Source organism: Ranitomeya imitator, chromosome 1 (assembly GCF_032444005.1).
Source record: "Ranitomeya imitator isolate aRanImi1 chromosome 1, aRanImi1.pri, whole genome shotgun sequence".
Taxonomy (NCBI): Eukaryota; Metazoa; Chordata; class Amphibia; order Anura; family Dendrobatidae; genus Ranitomeya; species Ranitomeya imitator.
The window spans coordinates 332,871,921-332,891,538 of NC_091282.1; the positions used below are offsets into that span (position 1 = coordinate 332,871,921).

The 19,618-nt window shown below is 42.8% G+C and overlaps 1 protein-coding gene across 2 annotated transcripts in view; it reads left to right on the plus strand.

Moving 5' to 3' along the window:
- LOC138671222 (sodium-dependent serotonin transporter-like) overlaps positions 1 to 19,618 on the plus strand; it is a 316,922-nt gene that overhangs the window by 35,619 nt on the left and 261,685 nt on the right. Inside the window, exon 2 of one of the 2 annotated variants that reach the window (XM_069759212.1) lies at positions 17,810 to 17,927. In XM_069759212.1, coding sequence (XP_069615313.1) covers positions 17,840 to 17,927 — 88 coding nt within the window. In that variant the 5' untranslated portion in view covers positions 17,810 to 17,839. Of the gene's footprint in view, positions 1 to 17,688; positions 17,928 to 19,618 lie in introns of those variants that run through there. The other variant, XM_069759204.1, reaches the window with a different exon arrangement.

The following is a 19,618-nucleotide window of genomic DNA, read 5'->3' on the forward strand; positions in this document are numbered from 1 at the left end:
CGTTACATGTTGGTGACTGGGCACTGGGTAACTTTGGAGACATCAGGAGAAGGGGCTGCTGTCCAAGTCTTGCCGTCCCCATGAGTTGCTCGTCGATCCTCTGTATCTAGAAGTTCCTCCACTGCTTCTGCCTCCTCAACTTCTTCTCGGTCTTCCACCTGCACGCAAAGCCTGTCTGGTAATGCCACCCGCGTTCTAACTGCGCAGAAGGAATCCTGCACACCTCCTTACTATGCTGTCACCAGGGCTCAATGGCATCAGGCGATGTTTACATTGAAATGTCTGGGAAATGTGAGTCACACAGCTGAGGAGTTGTGGTCAGCTCTGGAGACGGAGTTCCATCAATGGTTGTCTCCACTCAACCTGCAGCCAGGGAAGGCCGTGTGCGACAATGCTGCAAACCTAGGTTCTGCCCTTCGCCGGGGCAATGTCACACACGTGCCTTGTATGGCTCACGTTTTGTACCTGGTTGTCCAGCAATTTTTATCCAACTATCCCGGACTAGATGGGCTTCTGCAGAGGGCACAGTTGCTGTGTGCTCACTTCCGCCATTCGCATCCCGCAGCTCAATGATTTACATCTCTACAGAAGTCGTTGGGCCTGCCAGTTCACCAGCTAAAATGCGATATGCCCACACGGTGAAATTCAACTCTGCACATGTTGCAGCAACTGTGGCAGCACCGACGAGCCCTTGTGCAATACGTTATGACGTATAGCCTGGGCCAACGAGATCCAGAGGTGGGGCAAATCACGCTGCAGGAGTGGTCTCAGATCAGGGACCTATGCACCCTTTTGCACAGTTTTGAAATAGCGACAAAGCTGTTTAGTGCTGATGATGCCATTACCAGCATGACTATTCCGGTGATTTACATGCTGGGGCACACCTTAAACAGTATTCGGAGTCAGGTGGTGGAACAAGAGGAGGAGGAGGAGGAACAGGAGGAGTCGTATGAGGAAGGCATAATATCTTCAAGGTCCAAACGGTCGGCAGCACCAAGGCAGCTGGCATTGGGGGCTGGGGGAGATTGATTACCGAGGGTGCATGGTAGCAGCCAAACTGTTGAGGAAGGTGCAGGAGGCGAGAAAGAAGTGGAGGACGAACTGGTGCTGGGCATGGAAAACTCATCAGATGAGGGAGACCTTGATCAAATTTCTGTTGTGCGAGGTTGGGGGGAGAGGAAGGAAGCATGATTCTCACCTCGCCGCCATCAAGACAACAAGGACTTGGTCCTCCTTTATGCGCAAGACACATGAGTGCCTTCTTGCTGCACTACCTGCAACATGACCCTCGGATTGTCAGAATCCGAAGTAATGCTGACTACTGGGTTGCCACACTCTTAGATCCCAGGTACAAAAGTAAATTTGGCAAAATAATTCCTGCCACAGAAAGGGATTCACGCATGCAGGAGTATCAGCAGAAACTGTTACAGAATCTTACATCTGCTTTTCCACAAAACACCAGTGGTGCACGTAGTGAATCTCTGAGTTCTAACTTGCCAACCGTGGGACTATCGAGTCATCACTCAAACCGTAACAGTAACATCATATCTGGTGGTAACAGCACTTTTTCCCAATCGTTTCAAGATTTTCTTAGACCATCCTTTGCAAGGCCACAGGAGACAAGAAGTCTGATGCACAGCCAACGCCTAGAGAGGATGGTACAAGAGTATCTCCAAGTTAACATCGATGCCATGACTGTGGAACTGGACCCTTGCTCATTTTTGGCTTCCAATCTTGAAAAATGGCCTGAGCTCGCCACTCACGCCTTAGAGATCTTGTCGTGCTCCGCAGCCAGCGTTCTCTCTGAACGTGTGTTCAGCGCTGCTGGTGGTGTGCTGACAGATAAGCGTACGTGGCTGTCCAGTGACAATGTAGACAGACTGACGTTCATAAAGATGAACAAATCCTGGATCCGCAAGGACTTTTCTACCCCTGTGTCATCCTGGGGAGACTAAAAGCTTGATGATTTTTGAAAATCACCTCACCAACCATTCTAAAAAAACTCTGGCGAAATTGATGCCACTTAAGTGGTGTCTGTGGCCGAATTTTTGGAAAATATTGAGACTCTTTATTGAGTCCCCTAGCTGTGTTTTACATGACATTGCCATCGTCAATTCCAGGTGGATGGGGTCGTCTGCAGAGTTGTTTACTCATACTATGGCCTGGTATTCAGAGGTCTGCTCCAAAGCTTCAGTGTCTGCTAGTCAGCAGAGTAGCCCACCCACCCACCGCCTGTTTATCTAAGTAATAATTTTTAACTGCATCTAGCCCAGGAAATCCTTTTGGGCCTAGTAGCAATTTCTGCTACTCAGCAGAGTACCCCACCCATGAAGCAAGCTACACCTCCTGTTTACCTAAGTACTATTTTTTAATGGCATCTAGCCCAGGAAATCCTTTTGGGCCTAGTAGAATTTTGTGCTACTCAGCAGAGTACCCCATCCATGAAGTAAGCTACACCGCCTGTTTACCTAAGTACTATTTTTTAATGGCATCTAGCCCAGGAAATCCTTTTGGGCCTAGTAGCAATTTCTGCTTCTCAGCAGAGTACCCCACTCATGAAGCAAGCTACACCGCCTGTTTACTTAAGTACAATTTTTTAACTGCATCTAGCCCAGGAAATCCTTTTGGGCCTAGTAGAATTTTGTGCTACTCAGCAGAATACCCCACCCATGAAGCAAGCTACACTGCCTGTTAATCGAATTACTAATTTTTAACTGCATCTAGCCCAGGCAATACTTTGGGCCTAGTAGCAATTTCTGCTACTCAGCAGAGTACCCCAACCTTGAAGCAAGCTACACCACCTTCTTCCTTTCTCAATCTAACCCCTTGGCTCTGGGGTGTCCACTTTCCCTCCAGCTCTCTCCTTCTCACAGATGGACTACCGCATGTATTCACACTGTGGCGAATCTTTTGGGCCCAGGCATAAGAAATTGTTAAGGTAATGGATAATATGTGCCGCCTTAGAAACGTCCATGACAACCAATTCAAGGAAGCAACTTAATGCCTCAAATAGTGAGCAGGATATGGAGCACCCCATGGGCAAACAGTGATCTATGTAGTATGCTCCTTTACAGAAGCAGCCCAATGGGAGGACACTATTCGGAGGCACAGGTAGTAACCGGAACGCCCCCTCAATGTCTGTTTTGGCCATTAGGGTGCCCCTTCCCAACTTCTTGACCCACCTGATTGCCTCGTTAATGGAGTTACAGTACGTAGTACTGTACTTCGTTTGGCGTCGATGTTGTCGTTTACTGACCAGCCCCTTGGATATGACAAACGGTGGATTAATCTGAATGTATTGGGTTCCTTTTTTGGCACAACTCCCAACGGGGGTACCACTGCGTCTTCTAAGGAAATTGTCCTGGATGGACCCGCCGCCATTCTACCTAAAGATATTTCTTTTTTAATTTTTTTTGTCACGGTGTCTGGGTGTTGGTAGGGTGATTTTAGATTTTTAATCCAGCCTTTCTTGATTTTAGAAGGGCATTATATGCCTATATCTGTGTCTCCTCCTTTTACTCCTCCACCTCTTTTCTTTTTGCATGACTATGTGTAGTTGTGACTATTCCATGTGTTTGTTGTGTCTTCTGAGCAGTTTGTAAGCATTTGGACACCTTTTAAGCTGTTTTCTATGTGTTTTCTATGTGTTTGTATGTGTTTGCTTGCCATTGGTTTCAATGGGGTTCGTCGGTGTTCGTTGAACGTTCGACGAACATTTGTTGAACACGCCCCAGTTCGACGAACCAAACTCGAACACTAGGGGGGTGGCTCAACACTACTTAGATTCATGGACGTTTTGCAACACATGCGAAGCTACCTGAGACTAAAAGCACCAAACGTTGAACCATTTTTGCACAGCTTCGCATTGCACAAAAAGTTTTAAATATTTCAATTAATTTTAAACTTGCAAAAACTGACTGAAGAATCAGGGCCATTGAGTGCTTTATGCTGTGTTCGCTGGTTTGTTTTAAGTTTATCATTAGACTGTTTCCATTTTAGGACAGGGCACTGCGGCATGTTGTTTGATGATAATTCCCTAATCTGCAATGCGTTTCAATTAAATTCGAACTAGAAAAGCATCTTCAGCAGTACGAAACATCCTGTTTGTATATTTCCATTTATTTTAGCATTTTATGTCCTGCAGCAATAAATTGATTAATCTAAAAGTAAAGCTCAAACTGTGTAACAAGTTTTTAATTATGTGAAGCACTATAATACAATCGGGGCTGTAAATGACACACAAAAAGGAACATGGATTTTACGCTCTCAATGATATATCTCTTTCTACATGACTATTTCTGAATTTTATGCTGGGTTCATATACACCTGGGTTTCAATTTGCTATTTTTATTAAGGACAGAAAAAGATCCCATTTTTTTTAAATAGGATTGTTCCCACCTGTCCAGGGGATCAGTTGTTGGGTCCGACAGGTTCAGAGGCCATAACGCAGCGTTTAAGTAACCTTGTGATTAGGAATAATGGCTAGGAGTGTATGGGGAAAAAACTGAAGGTAACTTTACATTTGTGCATAAGTTGAGATCAAGACAGAGCTGTATCAAGTTGTTTTTTTTTTTTTTAAATAAGCCTGAGGCAATGCATATACAGTATGTGCATTCATCCTTTTCAGTCTATAGATGTTTGCAAGCCAACTTGTAAATACAAAGCACATTTTAATTAAAAGATAAATAATTTACAAATTCCTAATTAAGTCTCCTTATCGATACCACAGCAAAAATAAGATTTCATTGTCCATTTGATCTCTGTATGTTTAAATATTGATTGCAAAGAAGTAATACAGTTGCAGAACTCAGGTTAATGGAAATCAGGCAATCTCAATGCAAAAATGGTGCAATTTATACAGAATGCAGAAGAAGTAATACTCTGTGTACCTTCATGCAAAATAACAGACACATGGATGCCTAATATGGGTTCCATATGGATCCCCACAACACAAACTTGCATCATGGGGCCCTTAGAGCTTATTTGCACATAATTGTAAACATTTCTCCAGCTGAATATTTGTTTTGCTATGTGTGAACACAGCCTTTCAGAGCTTATACACAAAGTATATATCCATTAGTTAGGACCAAGCATTAAGTTTTGTTTGCCAGAGGGATCAAATACTTATTTCTCACTGCAAAATGCAAATAAATTTATATAATTCATACAATGTGATTTTCTGGATTTTATTTTTGATATTCTATCTCTCAATGTTAAAATTAACCTACCCTTAAAATTAAAGACTGTCCATGTGTTTGTCAGTGGGCTAACTTACATAATCAGCGAGGGATCAAATAGTTATTTCCCCCACTGTATATATATATATATATATATATCTATATATCTACATATATCTATCTATCTATACATATATATATATATATATATATATATATATTAGGTATATATCTAGTGTTCACCCTCAAATGACCCATTTGTAGATTATTGATTAGCGGTGGTGGATTTCACTAGATATAGGTGTTGTTTTTTGTTTGTTAAGATTGCTCATTTTATGATTATCTTGCTCTATAACCAGGCTGCTGATCACCCAATGATCGAGCAACACACTCGTTCATTGGGTGCAATTATCTTTTGCATGGTACAAAAGATCACTGTTCACTGTGGTGTGTAAACAATAGAGATGAGCAGTTCTTTTGAGCATCGAATTTGACAACTGCGATGAATTTTACCCCAAAATTAGATTTACAAATATATTTGCATAAATCACATAAATAAAAAGCCTCTAATTGCCTGGAAAATATGGGTAAGACACTGAGTTCCCTGTAATGCAAGCAAAGCCTTTATAATGTTCAAATGACTTTAACCCATCTGGTTAAGGGAAAAAGGATGGTAACCAACAGCGTATTTAACAACACACTGCAGTATCAGCCTTTTTAGGCTGCCTATATTGTATAAAAATGATCCCTTCTGGAGGAACAAATGCTTGCACTGCTGTTTTTTTATAGACAGGTGGTGCTAGTAATAGATGCGGTGGCATTTTCATATGGTTCGATGCAACAATTATCTTTTTTTGCGAAAAATGTCAAGAGGTAATGGCCTCTCAACCAGAAGCTACATTTTTGTTTTCCTTTTTTGTGGTCCACAACCTGTTTGCTAATCATAAAATAATTAGCCTTTTTATCAAGCCATCCAAAAATTATCCCCTAACTCCTGGAGATAAAACAGTGGCATTGTTTTGACCATGAAGAAAATATGGCTTGTTGTCATCAGGCCTTTTAAACAATTAGCTGTTTCTTAAGGGTACAAAAACATGAGAGTTCATTTCCCAGCATCAGTAGTATGATCAAACATTATGAAATAAAGGCCCAGATGATTGGCCTCGGGGAGACCAAAACATCCAACACCGCGGAGACACCATCACGTGTTTCTCAACGCAGTGATTCCAGAACACTGCCCCCATCCCTTATGGGAAATATGCAGATGCATGTAAAGAAGCTGCGGAGACACCATCACGTGTTTCTCGATGCAAGCAGTGAATAGCCAGGCCTTTCCCCGGGAAGGAACAACCACGGGAAGGGCAGCATCCTATGAAGGAAAGCCACCTATGCCAAGCATGGTATCCATCCACAGACAGCTGTTTCGGGGTTTTTGCCCCTCATCAGTGTGGAGTAGGAATCTGGCTATTAGGAGCAGTGCCTAGTAAAAAGGCTATAAAGGCACAGATGATTGGCCTCGGGGAGACCAAAACATCCAACACCGCGGAGACACCATCACGTGTTTCTCAACGCAGTGATTCCAGAACACTGCCCCCATCCCTTATGGCAAATATGCAGATGCATGTAAAGAAGCTGCGGAGACACCATCACATGTTTCTCGACGCAAGCAGTGAATAGCCAGGCCTTTCCCCGGGAAGGAACAACCACGGGAAGGGCAGCATCCTATGAAGGAAAGCCACCTATGCCAAGCATGGTATCCATCCACAGACAGCTGTTTCGGGGTTTTTGCCCCTCATCAGTGTGGAGTAGAAATCTGGCTATTAGGAGCAGTGCCTAGTAAAAAGGCTATAAAGGCACAGATGGTTGGCCTCGGGGAGACCAAAACATCCAACACCGCGGAGACACCATCACGTGTTTCTCAACGCAGTGATTCCAGAACACTGCCCCCATCCCTTATGGGAAATATGCAGATGCATGTAAAGAAGCTGCGGAGACACCATTACGTGTTTCTCGACGCAAGCAGTGAATAGCCAGGCCTTTCCCCTGGCTATGCAAACATTATGAAACGCATTGGGAAACCAGGAGATATGTGACTGTATAGTGGCTGCGGTAGAAACACCACAGTAGAGAGTTAATAGGAGATGCTTGGCAGTTTAGGGAAGCCCTGGCAGCAGCAGTACTACAATATAGTTGCTATGATAGAGAGTGAATAGATACCTGGCAGAGTGTGGTCAATTGCCACTGGCGGCAGCAGAAGACAGTAGAAGACAGTCAACGGACAGGTCAGCAGATACATGGTATGGCCATTTTAATAATTTGAATCAGGTGTTGGTGCATGAAAGCCTGCACTGATCCATACCTTTATTCATTTTGCTAAATGTTAGGTTTTCCATGCTTATGGCAGATAACCTGGCCCGCTTTCGCGTGAAAAATCCACTGGCTGCACTAAATACCCTATCTGACTTGACAATGGAGGCTGGCCAAGACCATCCTTCCATGGAAAACTTGGCACCCCTTTCTGTGAGAAAATATGGTGGCTTGATATCTTCCAGGGAGCCTAAGAGCACACCTAAATTTCCCAAAAACCATTAAAATCCATAAACTGGTAAGGTAGTGATGGCACCACAAGCAACTTGACAAGATCCATATTTAGTTGGCAAACCAGCATATGCCTGGGAGCGTCTAGTTGTTTTCTCACCACACAATCATGGATATTTGCTGTTTCAGTGGAGAATGTGTACTTGGAGTAAAACACTCGGAAGGGGAGGATGACCATGATAATTGTGATGATGACACCGAACTAGTGCTACTAAAGGAGCTGCTAGGCAGACAAAAAAACAACCATTGTGAGATGGTTGAGGATTGCTCAGATTGCTGGTCATCATCATCATCTTTATTTTTATATAGCGCTAAGATATTCCGCAGTGCTTTACAGTTTTGCACACATTATCATCACTGTCCCTGATGGGGCTCACAATCTAGAATCCCTATCAGTATGTCTTTGGAATGTGGGAGGAAACTGGAGTGCCCGGGGAAAACCCACGCAAACACGGAGAACATACAAACTCTTTGCAGATGTTGTCCTGGGTGGGATTAGAACCCAAGACCCCAGCGCTGCAAGGCTGCTGTGCTAACCACTGCGCCACTGTGCTGACCCACTCAACTTGACTTTGCCAAATAAGCAGCTGATACCCCTTCATTTGCTGATGGAGATCTACAATTCCTAGTCTTATTTTCCTCTTTCAAAGCCTGCAGAATGCCAAAGAATCACTTGGCATCAATGTGCAAAAGAACTTGCCACACATGAGAAGCCCCCACAAATGACTCATCACCACGGCGACCAGGATGTTCAGGCAGCATAGAGCCTCTTCCCTCAAAAGCACTTACAGCATTTTCTCCCCCAGAACTGACTGCAAAAAAAGCTGACTTGGCTCCAGAGGATGTTTATATTGCACGGCCCCTGTGCTTGTTGTTGTCATTGATAGCAACCTCTTCCTCTAATGACCTCAACTTCTCATCACCCGTCTGGTTCCAAGGTAAGTGTCTCTGCCAGAGTCGGACTGGAGAAGGACGCAGAGGGGGCCCACTTGTGTCAACTGAATGTGCATCCTCAGACACACATTCAGTTGAAATGTATTGCCCCTTCGCAACAGGCTGCCCACACAGCAAAGGCATACAGCTGACTTGTGTGCGCGCACCTGTCGCAGACAGCGTATAACAGTGACATCCCTGGCGTATAACGTCACTGTCATGTGCCGCCTGTGATGGGTGTACTCGTGTCAGCCGATGGGCTCTGCTAGGTCTGCAGCCATTTGTACATGCATCGGATCTGTTGAGGCAGAGGATGCCATGCAGCGCCGGGAGCGCAGGCAGGTTAGTAGAATCTTTTTTTTTTTTACTTCTGTGGATGAGGAATCGTGCGGGGGCCAGGGTGGCTATATGGGGGGGCAGGGTGGATATATGGGTGGGCCGGATGGATATATAGGAGGGCCAGGATGGATATATTTGGGGGAGCCTGAATGCATACATAGGGGGGGGGGGGCAGGATGGATATATTTCAGCGGGCCAGGATGGATATTTGGGGGAGTCAGGATGGATATATGGGGGGCCAGGACAAGGGACCAGGATGGATATATGGAAGGGCCAGAATGGATATATGGAGGGCCAGGGTGGGGTTAGGATGGATATATGTAGGGCCGGGATGTATATATGGGGTGGGCCAGGATGGATATAAGAAGGGGACAAGCATTGATATATGGGAGGGTTATGATGGATATATGGGGGGACCACCATGGATATATGGAGGGGCCAGCATTGATATCTGGAGGGGCCAGGATGGATATATTAGGGGTCAGGATGGAAATATTAGGGGTCAGATTGGATAGGAGGGGCCAGGATGGATATATGGGGGCCAGGATGGATATAGGGGGCAGAATGGATATATTGGGGGGAGCATGAATGCATACATAGGGGGGGGGCAGGATGGATATATTTCGGCAAGCCAGGATGGATATTTGGGGGAGTCAGGATGGATATATGGGGGGCCAGGACAAGGGACCAGGATGGATATATGGAGCGGCCAGAATGGATATATGGTGGGCCAGGGTGGATACAGGGTGGGGTTAGGATGGATATATGTAGGGCCAGGATGGATATATGGGGGGCCAGGATGAATATATTGGGGGCCAAGATGGATATATGGGGGACCAGGATGAATATATGGGGGGTGGGATGGATATATAAGGGGGCCAGGATGCATATATATGGGGACAGGACAAGGGGCATATGAGGGCAGGACAAGAGGCATATGGGGGCCAGGATGATTATATATGGGGCCAGGACAAGGGGCATATGAGGGTCAGGATTAATATATGGGGGAGGCAAGATGGATATATAGGGGGGGCCAGGACAAGGGACCAGGATGGATATGGATAATAATAATAAATAATAATAATTTTTATTTATATAGCGCCAACATATTCCGCAGCGCTTTACAAATTATAGAGGGGACTTGTACAGACAATAGACATTACAGCATAACAGAAATCACAGTTCAAAACAGATACCAGGAGGAATGAGGGCCCTGCTCGCAAGCTTACAAACTATGGGTGATAACTAGAGTTGAGCGACTTTTTACTTTTTTAGGATCGAGTCGGGTTTCGCGAAACCCGACTTTGTCAAAAGTCGGATCGGGTGAAATCAACCGATTATTTCGAAAAGTCGGGGGCCGACCGAAACACGAAACCCAATGCAAGTCAATGGGGAATCAAAGTCGGTAGTGAGTGGAGGACAGGAAAACACCTACAGTGCCCATTTTAATGCCAAAAACATCAATTCTTATTTCTTAAGCTTGAAAATCTTAATTTACGTTATACTAATAGTTAGGCATTGAAAACAGAGGGTCATTTGGCCAAAGTTGTTGGGGGGTAGGGCTGGCTCAAGATTTTCGTGGGCCCAGGAAACGCGGAATACGTCACGGCGGTGGAGTAGGGAGATGTAAGTATTTCAACTTTGCAAGTGCTGTGGTCCTGAGCAAGCAGGGGGGGGCCCACTCGTTGGCACTTGGCACTGGCACAGGGCCCCTCATAGTACGGCGGTGTGTTTGATGGCGGGTGGCACCTCCCACTGCCAGAGACACTTTTGCATACTATGAGGGGCCCTGTGCCAGTGACGTCGCCAACGAGTATGCCCCCCCACCTGATGAAGGAACCTGCACTTTCATCTGCACCTTCCTCTTTGTCCCCATGTAAGGTGGTATAGTATGCGGGAAGGGGAACCTGACTTTCAGCAGGGTCAGATTCAGGCTGTGTAGAGTGCAAGGGGAATGTAGTGGTCTGGGTCAATGTACCAGCAGACTCATCTAGCAGTGGCTGGGCAATGGGATGAGGAGGAAACACAGATATAGGCCCAAATAATAAAGTAGGCTAAATGCAGTTCAAAATTGGTAACAGGACTAAACAGGCGGCATTGCTCTGTTCAGTGGAGGACAACTGTGATGAGTGGCGCAGACACAGTTTGTAGGCCCACAATAAAAAAGTAGGCTAAATGCAGTTCAAAATTGGTAACAGGACTAAACAGGCGGCATTGCTTTGTTCAGTGGAGGACAACTGTAATGAGTGGCGCAGACACAGTTTGTAGGCCCACAATTAAAAAGTAGGCTAAATGCAGTTCAAAATTGGTAACAGGACTAAACAGGCGGCCTAGCTTTGTTCAGTGGAGGACAACTGTAATGAGTGACGCAGACACGGTTAGTAGGCCCAAATACAAAAGTAGGCTAAATGCAGTTCAAAATTGGTAACAGGACTAAACAGGCAGCATAGCTAGGTACTGGGGTGGGCTCCCATGCTGAGTAGCATACAGTGGTAGTAGGCGCAAAGTATTAACTGGTCTAAATGGAGGCCAGGGCCCCTGTATATTTTAACTATCATCTATCATTTCAACAAATTTGTATTGGCAGTGCCATTGAAGGATTTAACAGCACAGACTACACAGTGGTGGAGCAGGGAGAGGTAAGTATTGCAGGTGGTGGAGCACTGTTCAAGCTGGGGGGGAACACTCTCTCTCGAGGGTGGCTGTACTGGCACAGGGCCCCTCATATTACGACGGTGTGTCTGACGTTGGTTGTGCACCACCACCATCAGAGACACTTCATTGTTGTATGAGGGACCCTGTGCCAGTGCCGTCGCCCAAGAGTGGGCGCACCCACCTGTCCAGGCAAACGACACTCGCACGGGTGCTTGCGCCAGGTGGTGACCACGGCCCCGTGGGGTGAGTCAGCCCATTTAGGGAGGTATAAAAATGGCCTATGGTGGACATTCAGCAGCTGCAAATGGCGGAATTGGAGAAGTCCGTAAGAGGAGGCCAAAAGCAAGACATTTTTCAGTCAAGCTATGTGTCCGCAGGAGAAGGTGGGGCAAAATAATTTGAAATCCATGATTGGTTCATTTTAAGATTTTTAGATCATCAACATTCTGGGTAGCCAGACTTGTCCTTTTTTCGGTCAGTATGGAAATAGCAGCACTGAAGACTCTTTCTGATAGCACACTTGAGGCAGGGCAAGCGAGCTCCTGTAATGCATATTCTGCCAATTCAGGCCAGGTGTCTATTTTAGATGCCCAGTAATCAAAGGGGAATGACCTGTGAGGGAGAACATCGATAAGGGAGGAAAAGTAGTTCGTAACCATACTGGACAAATGCTGTCTCCTGTCACTTTGAATCGATGCAGTGGCAGAAAGTGGCTGGAAGATATATGAAAAAATACAAGGACTGTAGTACAATTTCAATCTCCCTACAATAATCTCAGGAAAAGTATGGCAGCAATAAAAAGGACTGCGGCACACAAAAGTGTGGACAAATAAACAAGATAACTGTGCAGAAAGGAGCAACAGGATTTTTGCTTTTAAAAAAGCAGTTGGTTTGCACAATGGCGTGCAAACAGCAATGCAGCTATCAGGGAGCCTCATAAGGCAGCCTAATAAGCTACAGAGCTGATGCACAAAAATATAGCCTCCACTGTCCCTGCAAACAAATGGTGGTGTTGGACAGTGGAAATCGCTACAGCACAAGCAGTTTCGGGGCTTAATCTTCCCTCCCTAACTATATCCCTTCTTCTGATGAAGCTGCGGCAACCTCTCCCTATGCTACGATCGGCAGAAGGAAGATGGCGGTCGGCGTGCACGCCCCTTTATAGCCCTGTGACACCGCAGAAAGCAAGCCAATCACTGTCATGCCCTTCTCTAAGATGGGATGGACCGAGACCTACGTCATCACGCTGCCCACACTCTGCGTCCTCCTTCATTGGCTGAAAAATGGCGCTGAAAGCATCATACGAAACTTGACTTTGGCGCAAAGATCGCCGACCTCATGGCCGATCCCACACTAGGATCGGGTCGGGTTTCATGAAACCCGACTTTGTCGAAAGTCGGCGATTTTTGAATTTGTCCGATCCGTTTCGCTCAACCCTAGTGATAACTTGTTTTAACCAAAGATCCCCTTTAATGCAAACTACCATAATTGTACATACCAGTTATGGCGGTGCACAGTAGATGTGCTTGAGCCTCCTGTTCTTTACAGTCAATGCTCCACTATATCAGGGATAATAGCTTACAGGTATTTATATACAGCTGTAGAGTGTAACCCTAGGGTCAATTCCTCCTGTGGTCCCAGGCACTCCAGTCGAACCTTGGTCTCTGCGCTCCGTGACCCCCACTCGCGCCTGATTCGAACTTCAAAATTTTCCCTGGCTCAAAGTGCTAAAACGCATGCCATAACTAGGCAAAAATGCACTTTTTTATGCAGTGTTTTTCCTGCCAAGAGACACAAATATGTATAAAGCAAATATGTGTGCAAATTAATGAGGGCACACACCCGTATGCAAAAGGTGTTAACTTATGATCCTTGTCTGTAATTACTAGCTGCATGTCTCATAGACTGTACTAATTCACATTGACATTTACTAAAAATATATTTCCCCTGATTTGTAGCTGATTTTCCATCTGGATAGGAGGTTATAAAAACTCAGCAAGTGGTGGAGTTTTCAGCCACATTGCAGCTTTGTCTTTTCTGCCTTGTACCCTAATGATTGTTAGTTATTAACCCGTTTACGACCTATGACAGAGAGACCCAAGAAGAAGGGAATAGTTCAATTTAATTTATCTACGAGCGGAGATGCAGGCCCGCCCCCTGCCCGAGAAGAGAAGCTACGAATAAGACATCGGAGAGAAGAGTAGTATAAGAAGTCCAGACAAAGCCCTGACATGCCGGGACAGTCCAGCTGAATCCGCGATGGTTGGGAGCTATGCATGTCTCAGCCTTCACCTCAAATAATTTGTACACTTCTCTATAAGCGCAATCGTCTGTGAATGCAGTAATTCGCTTTCCTTCTTTTTCCTTTATCGGGGTTGAAATACTATAGAGTATTCATAAGTCTTCAGAGTTACATCAATTATTTGTTTTCTGTGGATTTTATTTTGCTTAAATTGATTACATATGTTTAGTTTCTCATTAAACACCACTCCTTTTACTCAGTGTCAGAGCAGAGATATAACTTTGATGTTTTCTGACTGTGAGATTTGCCCACTATAACCTTGGCAAATGAAATCTTGACCATAGTGAAGAAAAGGTATCACATATTAATCAATACTGGGCCGATTTTGTAAGCACAGATATATTCAGATTAGATTAAACTCTAATTCTACTCCCTTTTTTAGCTTGCTAAGCATAAACACCCCCAGGGAAACTTTCCTTCAAGGAAGGAAAGTCCACAAAACTTTTATTTATTCAAACTGACACAAAAAATATGCTCATAACGAGGATTCCACTTCTACACTTGACTAACAGCCTCGGGGCAGGCATAAGCCTGATTTTTCATTTTTCTTGATACGTTGAAATTGTTATAGTGATATGCCTGAGTATTACACAAGTTTAATAAGGAAAAATTACAGAATTAAAGTTCAATTTGTAGATCATTTATCCTGTAGTCTTTATTTGTCATCATTATTAAATTGAATTTAATGATATAACAATGTTTGCATTGATATTACATATTCTTTAGATTGTTAAAGCAAAGTTTTACAATTGTTTCTATTAGAGTATATTTGGAAAATTTTACTTGTCCTCTTAGTTTCTTTTAAATAAAATGTGATGGGGACATGATTTTGTGGCAGCATCTTCCAATGAAAAAATGCTTTCCTATGAGTAGTTTGCCGCCGTTTGCAGTTGTCACTGATGCCTTACTGGTCCCTTTCCACCATCTTGTGACAGCATTTTCTTACTGATATTATGTGTAAATCAATCAATGTAAGTCTCTGAGAGTCTCATTCCAGCAAACATTGGAGCAATCCAGCAGGTCACAAATTACAGAGGCCGACTACAGCGGCATTGAGAATAGGTGAAGACGGTGTCTGATACGTATATTACTAGGGGCAGAGAACTTACATTAGTTATGCCACTCCAGGGCTGAAATTTAAAAAAAGCTGCAGGAAGGAAGCTGATGGACAGGTCTGGTCACATGCCCATTTATCACTGTGAGTTTAAAAACCGGACAGTTGCGAAGTCTGTGAGGAAGGCTGCTATGATGCTAATATACTGCATCAATAAGTGTGCTGTTCAGCCATCCTCTTCAGAATTTACAGCCATTGCAGAGACATATGCCAAATATAATATGTCTTGATTCTATTCCTTATGCTGAATGTGTTTATATTCTTTTACTGCCATCTACTGGCCATTATCATAGCATGTTTACATGTATTTGTAGCTGTAATGTCCTACAATGCCTCTCTCTTTAACTCCTCCTATCTTGTTTGCTCACATCCTGTTCTTTCTGGCCAGTGCCAACTTCACAATAATGTGCAACAAAGTTAGAGATAAGATTTTTTTTAGGCTAAATCTATCCTCTATAATCCATCCTCTATCCTCTGTCTTCCATCCTCTACCCTAATACTTGTCCCTTCATATTGTCTAGACATTTCTACTTCATCTTTTCAAGATACAATTAATAAACCAAAAGTTTGCCCACTATATTTGCCTTCCTAGATTATCGACCTGCAGCTAGTCAGGTTAGCGAGGGGAGGATAGTGAGTAATCTATCTACCATTGCTTGTACAAAGATCTGTGCTCACATCCCTTAGACACATCTCATAGATATTGGTGACAGAATAATAAGTGCCACAAAATCATTGTCACGTTTCCTCCAAGACTTGCTCTTGCAACGTCTGTTTCTGTCACCTTGTGCCGCTGTATTCATTCCGTGGATGGCACCGGTGGTAGAGATGTCAGAACCAGAAGCTCTAGGCGGCACAGGCACTGTTCAGCCACTAAGATTAGGGTGGCTGGGACCTATAGTGTCATTCAGTCTGGCATTATGGATGTATGTGCTGTCCAACTAGAGTAAATTATTGACACTAAACTCTGCAGGGTAATCAATACAGAGGAGGACAATTTTATATTACAGGATGATTTATGTAAACTAGAAGCTTGGGCTGATAAATGGCAAATGAGCTTTAATGGGGATAAATGTAAGGTCATGCACTTGGGTAGAAGTAATAAGATGTATAATTATGTGCTTAATTCTAAAACTCTGGGCAAAACCGTCAATGAAAAAGACCTGGGAGTATGGGTGGATGACAAACTCATGTTCAGTGGCCAGTGTCAGGCAGCTGCTACAAAGGCAAATAAAATAATGGGATGCATTAAAAGAGGCATAGATGCTCATGAAGAGAAAATATTTTTACCTCTATACAAGTCACTAGTTCGACCACACTTAGAATACTGTGCACAGTTCTGGTCTCCGGTGTATAAGACATAGCTGAACTAGAGCGGGTGCAGAGAAGAGCGACCAAGGTTATTAGAGGACTGGGGGGTCTTCAATACCAAGATAGGTTATTACACTTGGGGCTATTTAGTTTGGAAAAACGAAGACTAAGGGGTGATCTTATTTTAATGTATAAATATATGAGGGGACAGTACAAAGACCTTTCTGATGATCTTTTTAATCATGGACCTGAGACAGGGACAAGGGGGCATCCTCTACGTCTGGAGGAAAAAAGGTTTAGACATAATAACAGACGCGGATTCTTTACTGTAAGAGCAGTGAGACTATGGAACTCTCTGCCGTATGATGTTGTAATGAGTGATTAATTACTTAAATTTAAGAGGAGACTGGATGCCTTTCTTGAAAAGTATAATGTTACAGGGTATATACACTAGATTCCTTGATAGGGCGTTGATCCAGGGAACTAGTATGTGGAATGCTGTATGTGGAGTCGGGAAGGAATTTTTTTCCCCAATGTGGAGCTTCCTCTTTGCCACATGGGTTTTTTTTGCCTTCCTCTGGATCAACATGTTAGGGCATGTTAGGTTAGGCTATGGGTTGAACTAGATGGACTTAAAGTCTTCCTTCAACCTTAATAACTATGAATTACTATGAAAAGTTGTCTTTTGCTAACATAAATGTATTTAACACAAAACAGATTTTTCTAGTTTACACGATACGACTTTATTATTTTTATGGTTGTACATCAACATTTGGTACACATGCTCCATTGCTTCCTGACATGAATGGCAAGCCTGCATAAGGCAATTAGGTATTTACAGCAGCGTGTCTGCCAGCTTAATTGATGTATGATTGATTTTTTTTCTTTTGTGAGATTCCCCAGTAAATGTTAAAGTTGCAAACAAATGTTAAGCCTGATACTTTACATCATTCATGAAGATTATGGAAAACCCTTAGAGAAAAAACAAAACAGTTTATTCAATGAAAAGTTCAAGTTGTTACTGTTTATTTTTAATCAAATTAGTGGTAAACGAAATAAGTTAATTAAAGTGGAAGTCACAGTAATAAAAAGGCATACAGGTGTTTATCTCATCTCTAGTCACAATGAACTATGCTTTTGGATTTGGCACAGTGAAGATGGAGAATCCACCTTATGTTGTGCCCTCCTCCTTTCACTCTCTGCCTCCTATCAATCGGATTAAGAAATTCTCCCTGACTTACACTTATTCAGCTGAAATCCTGCCTGGTTTACCGGAGAGACATCATGTCTGAGCAGAACTCCACAGCTTCTGGAGACAAACACTCCAAACATGATGCAGTTCCTTCCAACAATAACACTTTACCACTTTCAATTTCTCAGACTGATTCAAGGGACAAGTGGAGCAAAAAGATGGACTTTCTACTCTCTGTCATTGGATTTGCAGTTGACTTGGGAAATGTGTGGAGGTTCCCGTATATCTGCTATCAGAATGGTGGAGGTAGGTTATAGATTTGTCACTGCAACTTAAAATATTTAATATTTAAAATATTTTTCATTCACTAATTGCATAGTTTTGAATAAACACTAATCAAAAAGTAGACAATACTAATGTCTAATATTATAATACATTAATAATTACATTAATATATTGATAATATTAATTCCCAGTGATTTGCAAGCATGTTTTTTTTTAAGAATCATATTTATTATATTGATTTTCAATTTTTTTTTAAAGCAAACACAAGTGATCGTTGTTATCATACTTTGTGTATGTGTTTATTGGAAAACAGAATATTTACATTTACAATAAGAATAACCCTAGGATCAAAAAGATGTAAAAACATTTTTCTATTTTAATGTCTATTTTACAGTCATGAGACAAATCTTTTTGGTAACCTGTATTTGGTTCAGTAGAACCATGGAGAGTCTGAAGTTTGTTTTCGTAATACTGCATATTTTTTTAGAGGCTGTAATTTTTAATAACAGTGTTTAATATTGGTGTTACTTAAGGAAAAAGTAATGCATGGAATAGATTAATTTCATTTATTAATAACTTTTATACAAAATTAAACGATCATGAAACAACATTTTGAATGGTATGGTATGCTACTACTTCCAATACTCTTTAGTACTTTTTAGATTATGTGTGGACAAGATGGATATATTCACTAACACATTTTAACCCCTTTACCCCCAAGGGTGGTTTGCACGTTAATGACCGGGCCAATTTTTACAATTCTGACCACTGTCCCTTTATGCGGTTATAACTCTGGAACGCTTCAACGGATCCTGGTGAATCTGATATTGTTTTCTCGTGACATATTGTACTTCATGACAATGGTAAAAATTCTTTGATAGTACCTGCGTTTATTTGTGAAAAAACTGGAAATTTGGTGAAAATTATGAAAATTTCGCAATTTTCCAACTTTGAATTTTTATGCAATTAAATCACAGAGATATGTCACACAAAATACTTAATAAGTAACATTTCCCACATGTTTACTTTACATCAGCACAATTTTGGAACCAAAATTTTTTTTTGTTAGGGAGTTATAAGGGAGAAAAGTTGACCAGCAATTTCTCATTTCTACAACACCATTTTTTTTTAGGGACCACATCTCATTTGAAGTCATTTTGAAGGGTCTATATGATAGAAAATACCCAAGTGTGACACCATTCTAAAAACTACACCCCTCAAATTGCTCAAAACCACATTCAAGAAGTTTATTAACCCTTCTGGTGCTTCACAGGAATTTTTTGAATGTTTAAATAAAAATGAACATTTAACTTTTTTTCACAAAAAATTTAATTCAGCTCCAATTTGTTTTATTTTACCAAGGGTAACAGGAGAAAATGGACCCCAAAAATTGTTGTACAATTTGTCCTGAGTACGCCAATACCCCACATGTGGGGGTAAACCACTGTTTGGGCGCATGGCACAGCTCGGAAGCGAAGGAGCGCCATTTGACTTTTCAATGCAAAATTGGCTGGAATTGAGATGGGATGCCATGTTTCGTTTGGAGAGCCCCTGATGTGCCTAAACATTGAAAACCCCCACAAGTGACACCATTTTGGAAAGTAGACCCCCTAAGGAACTTATCTAGAGGTGTGGTGAGCACTTTGACCCACCAAGTGCTTCACAGAAGTTTATAATGGAGAGCCGTAAAAATAAAACAAAAATTTTTGTCC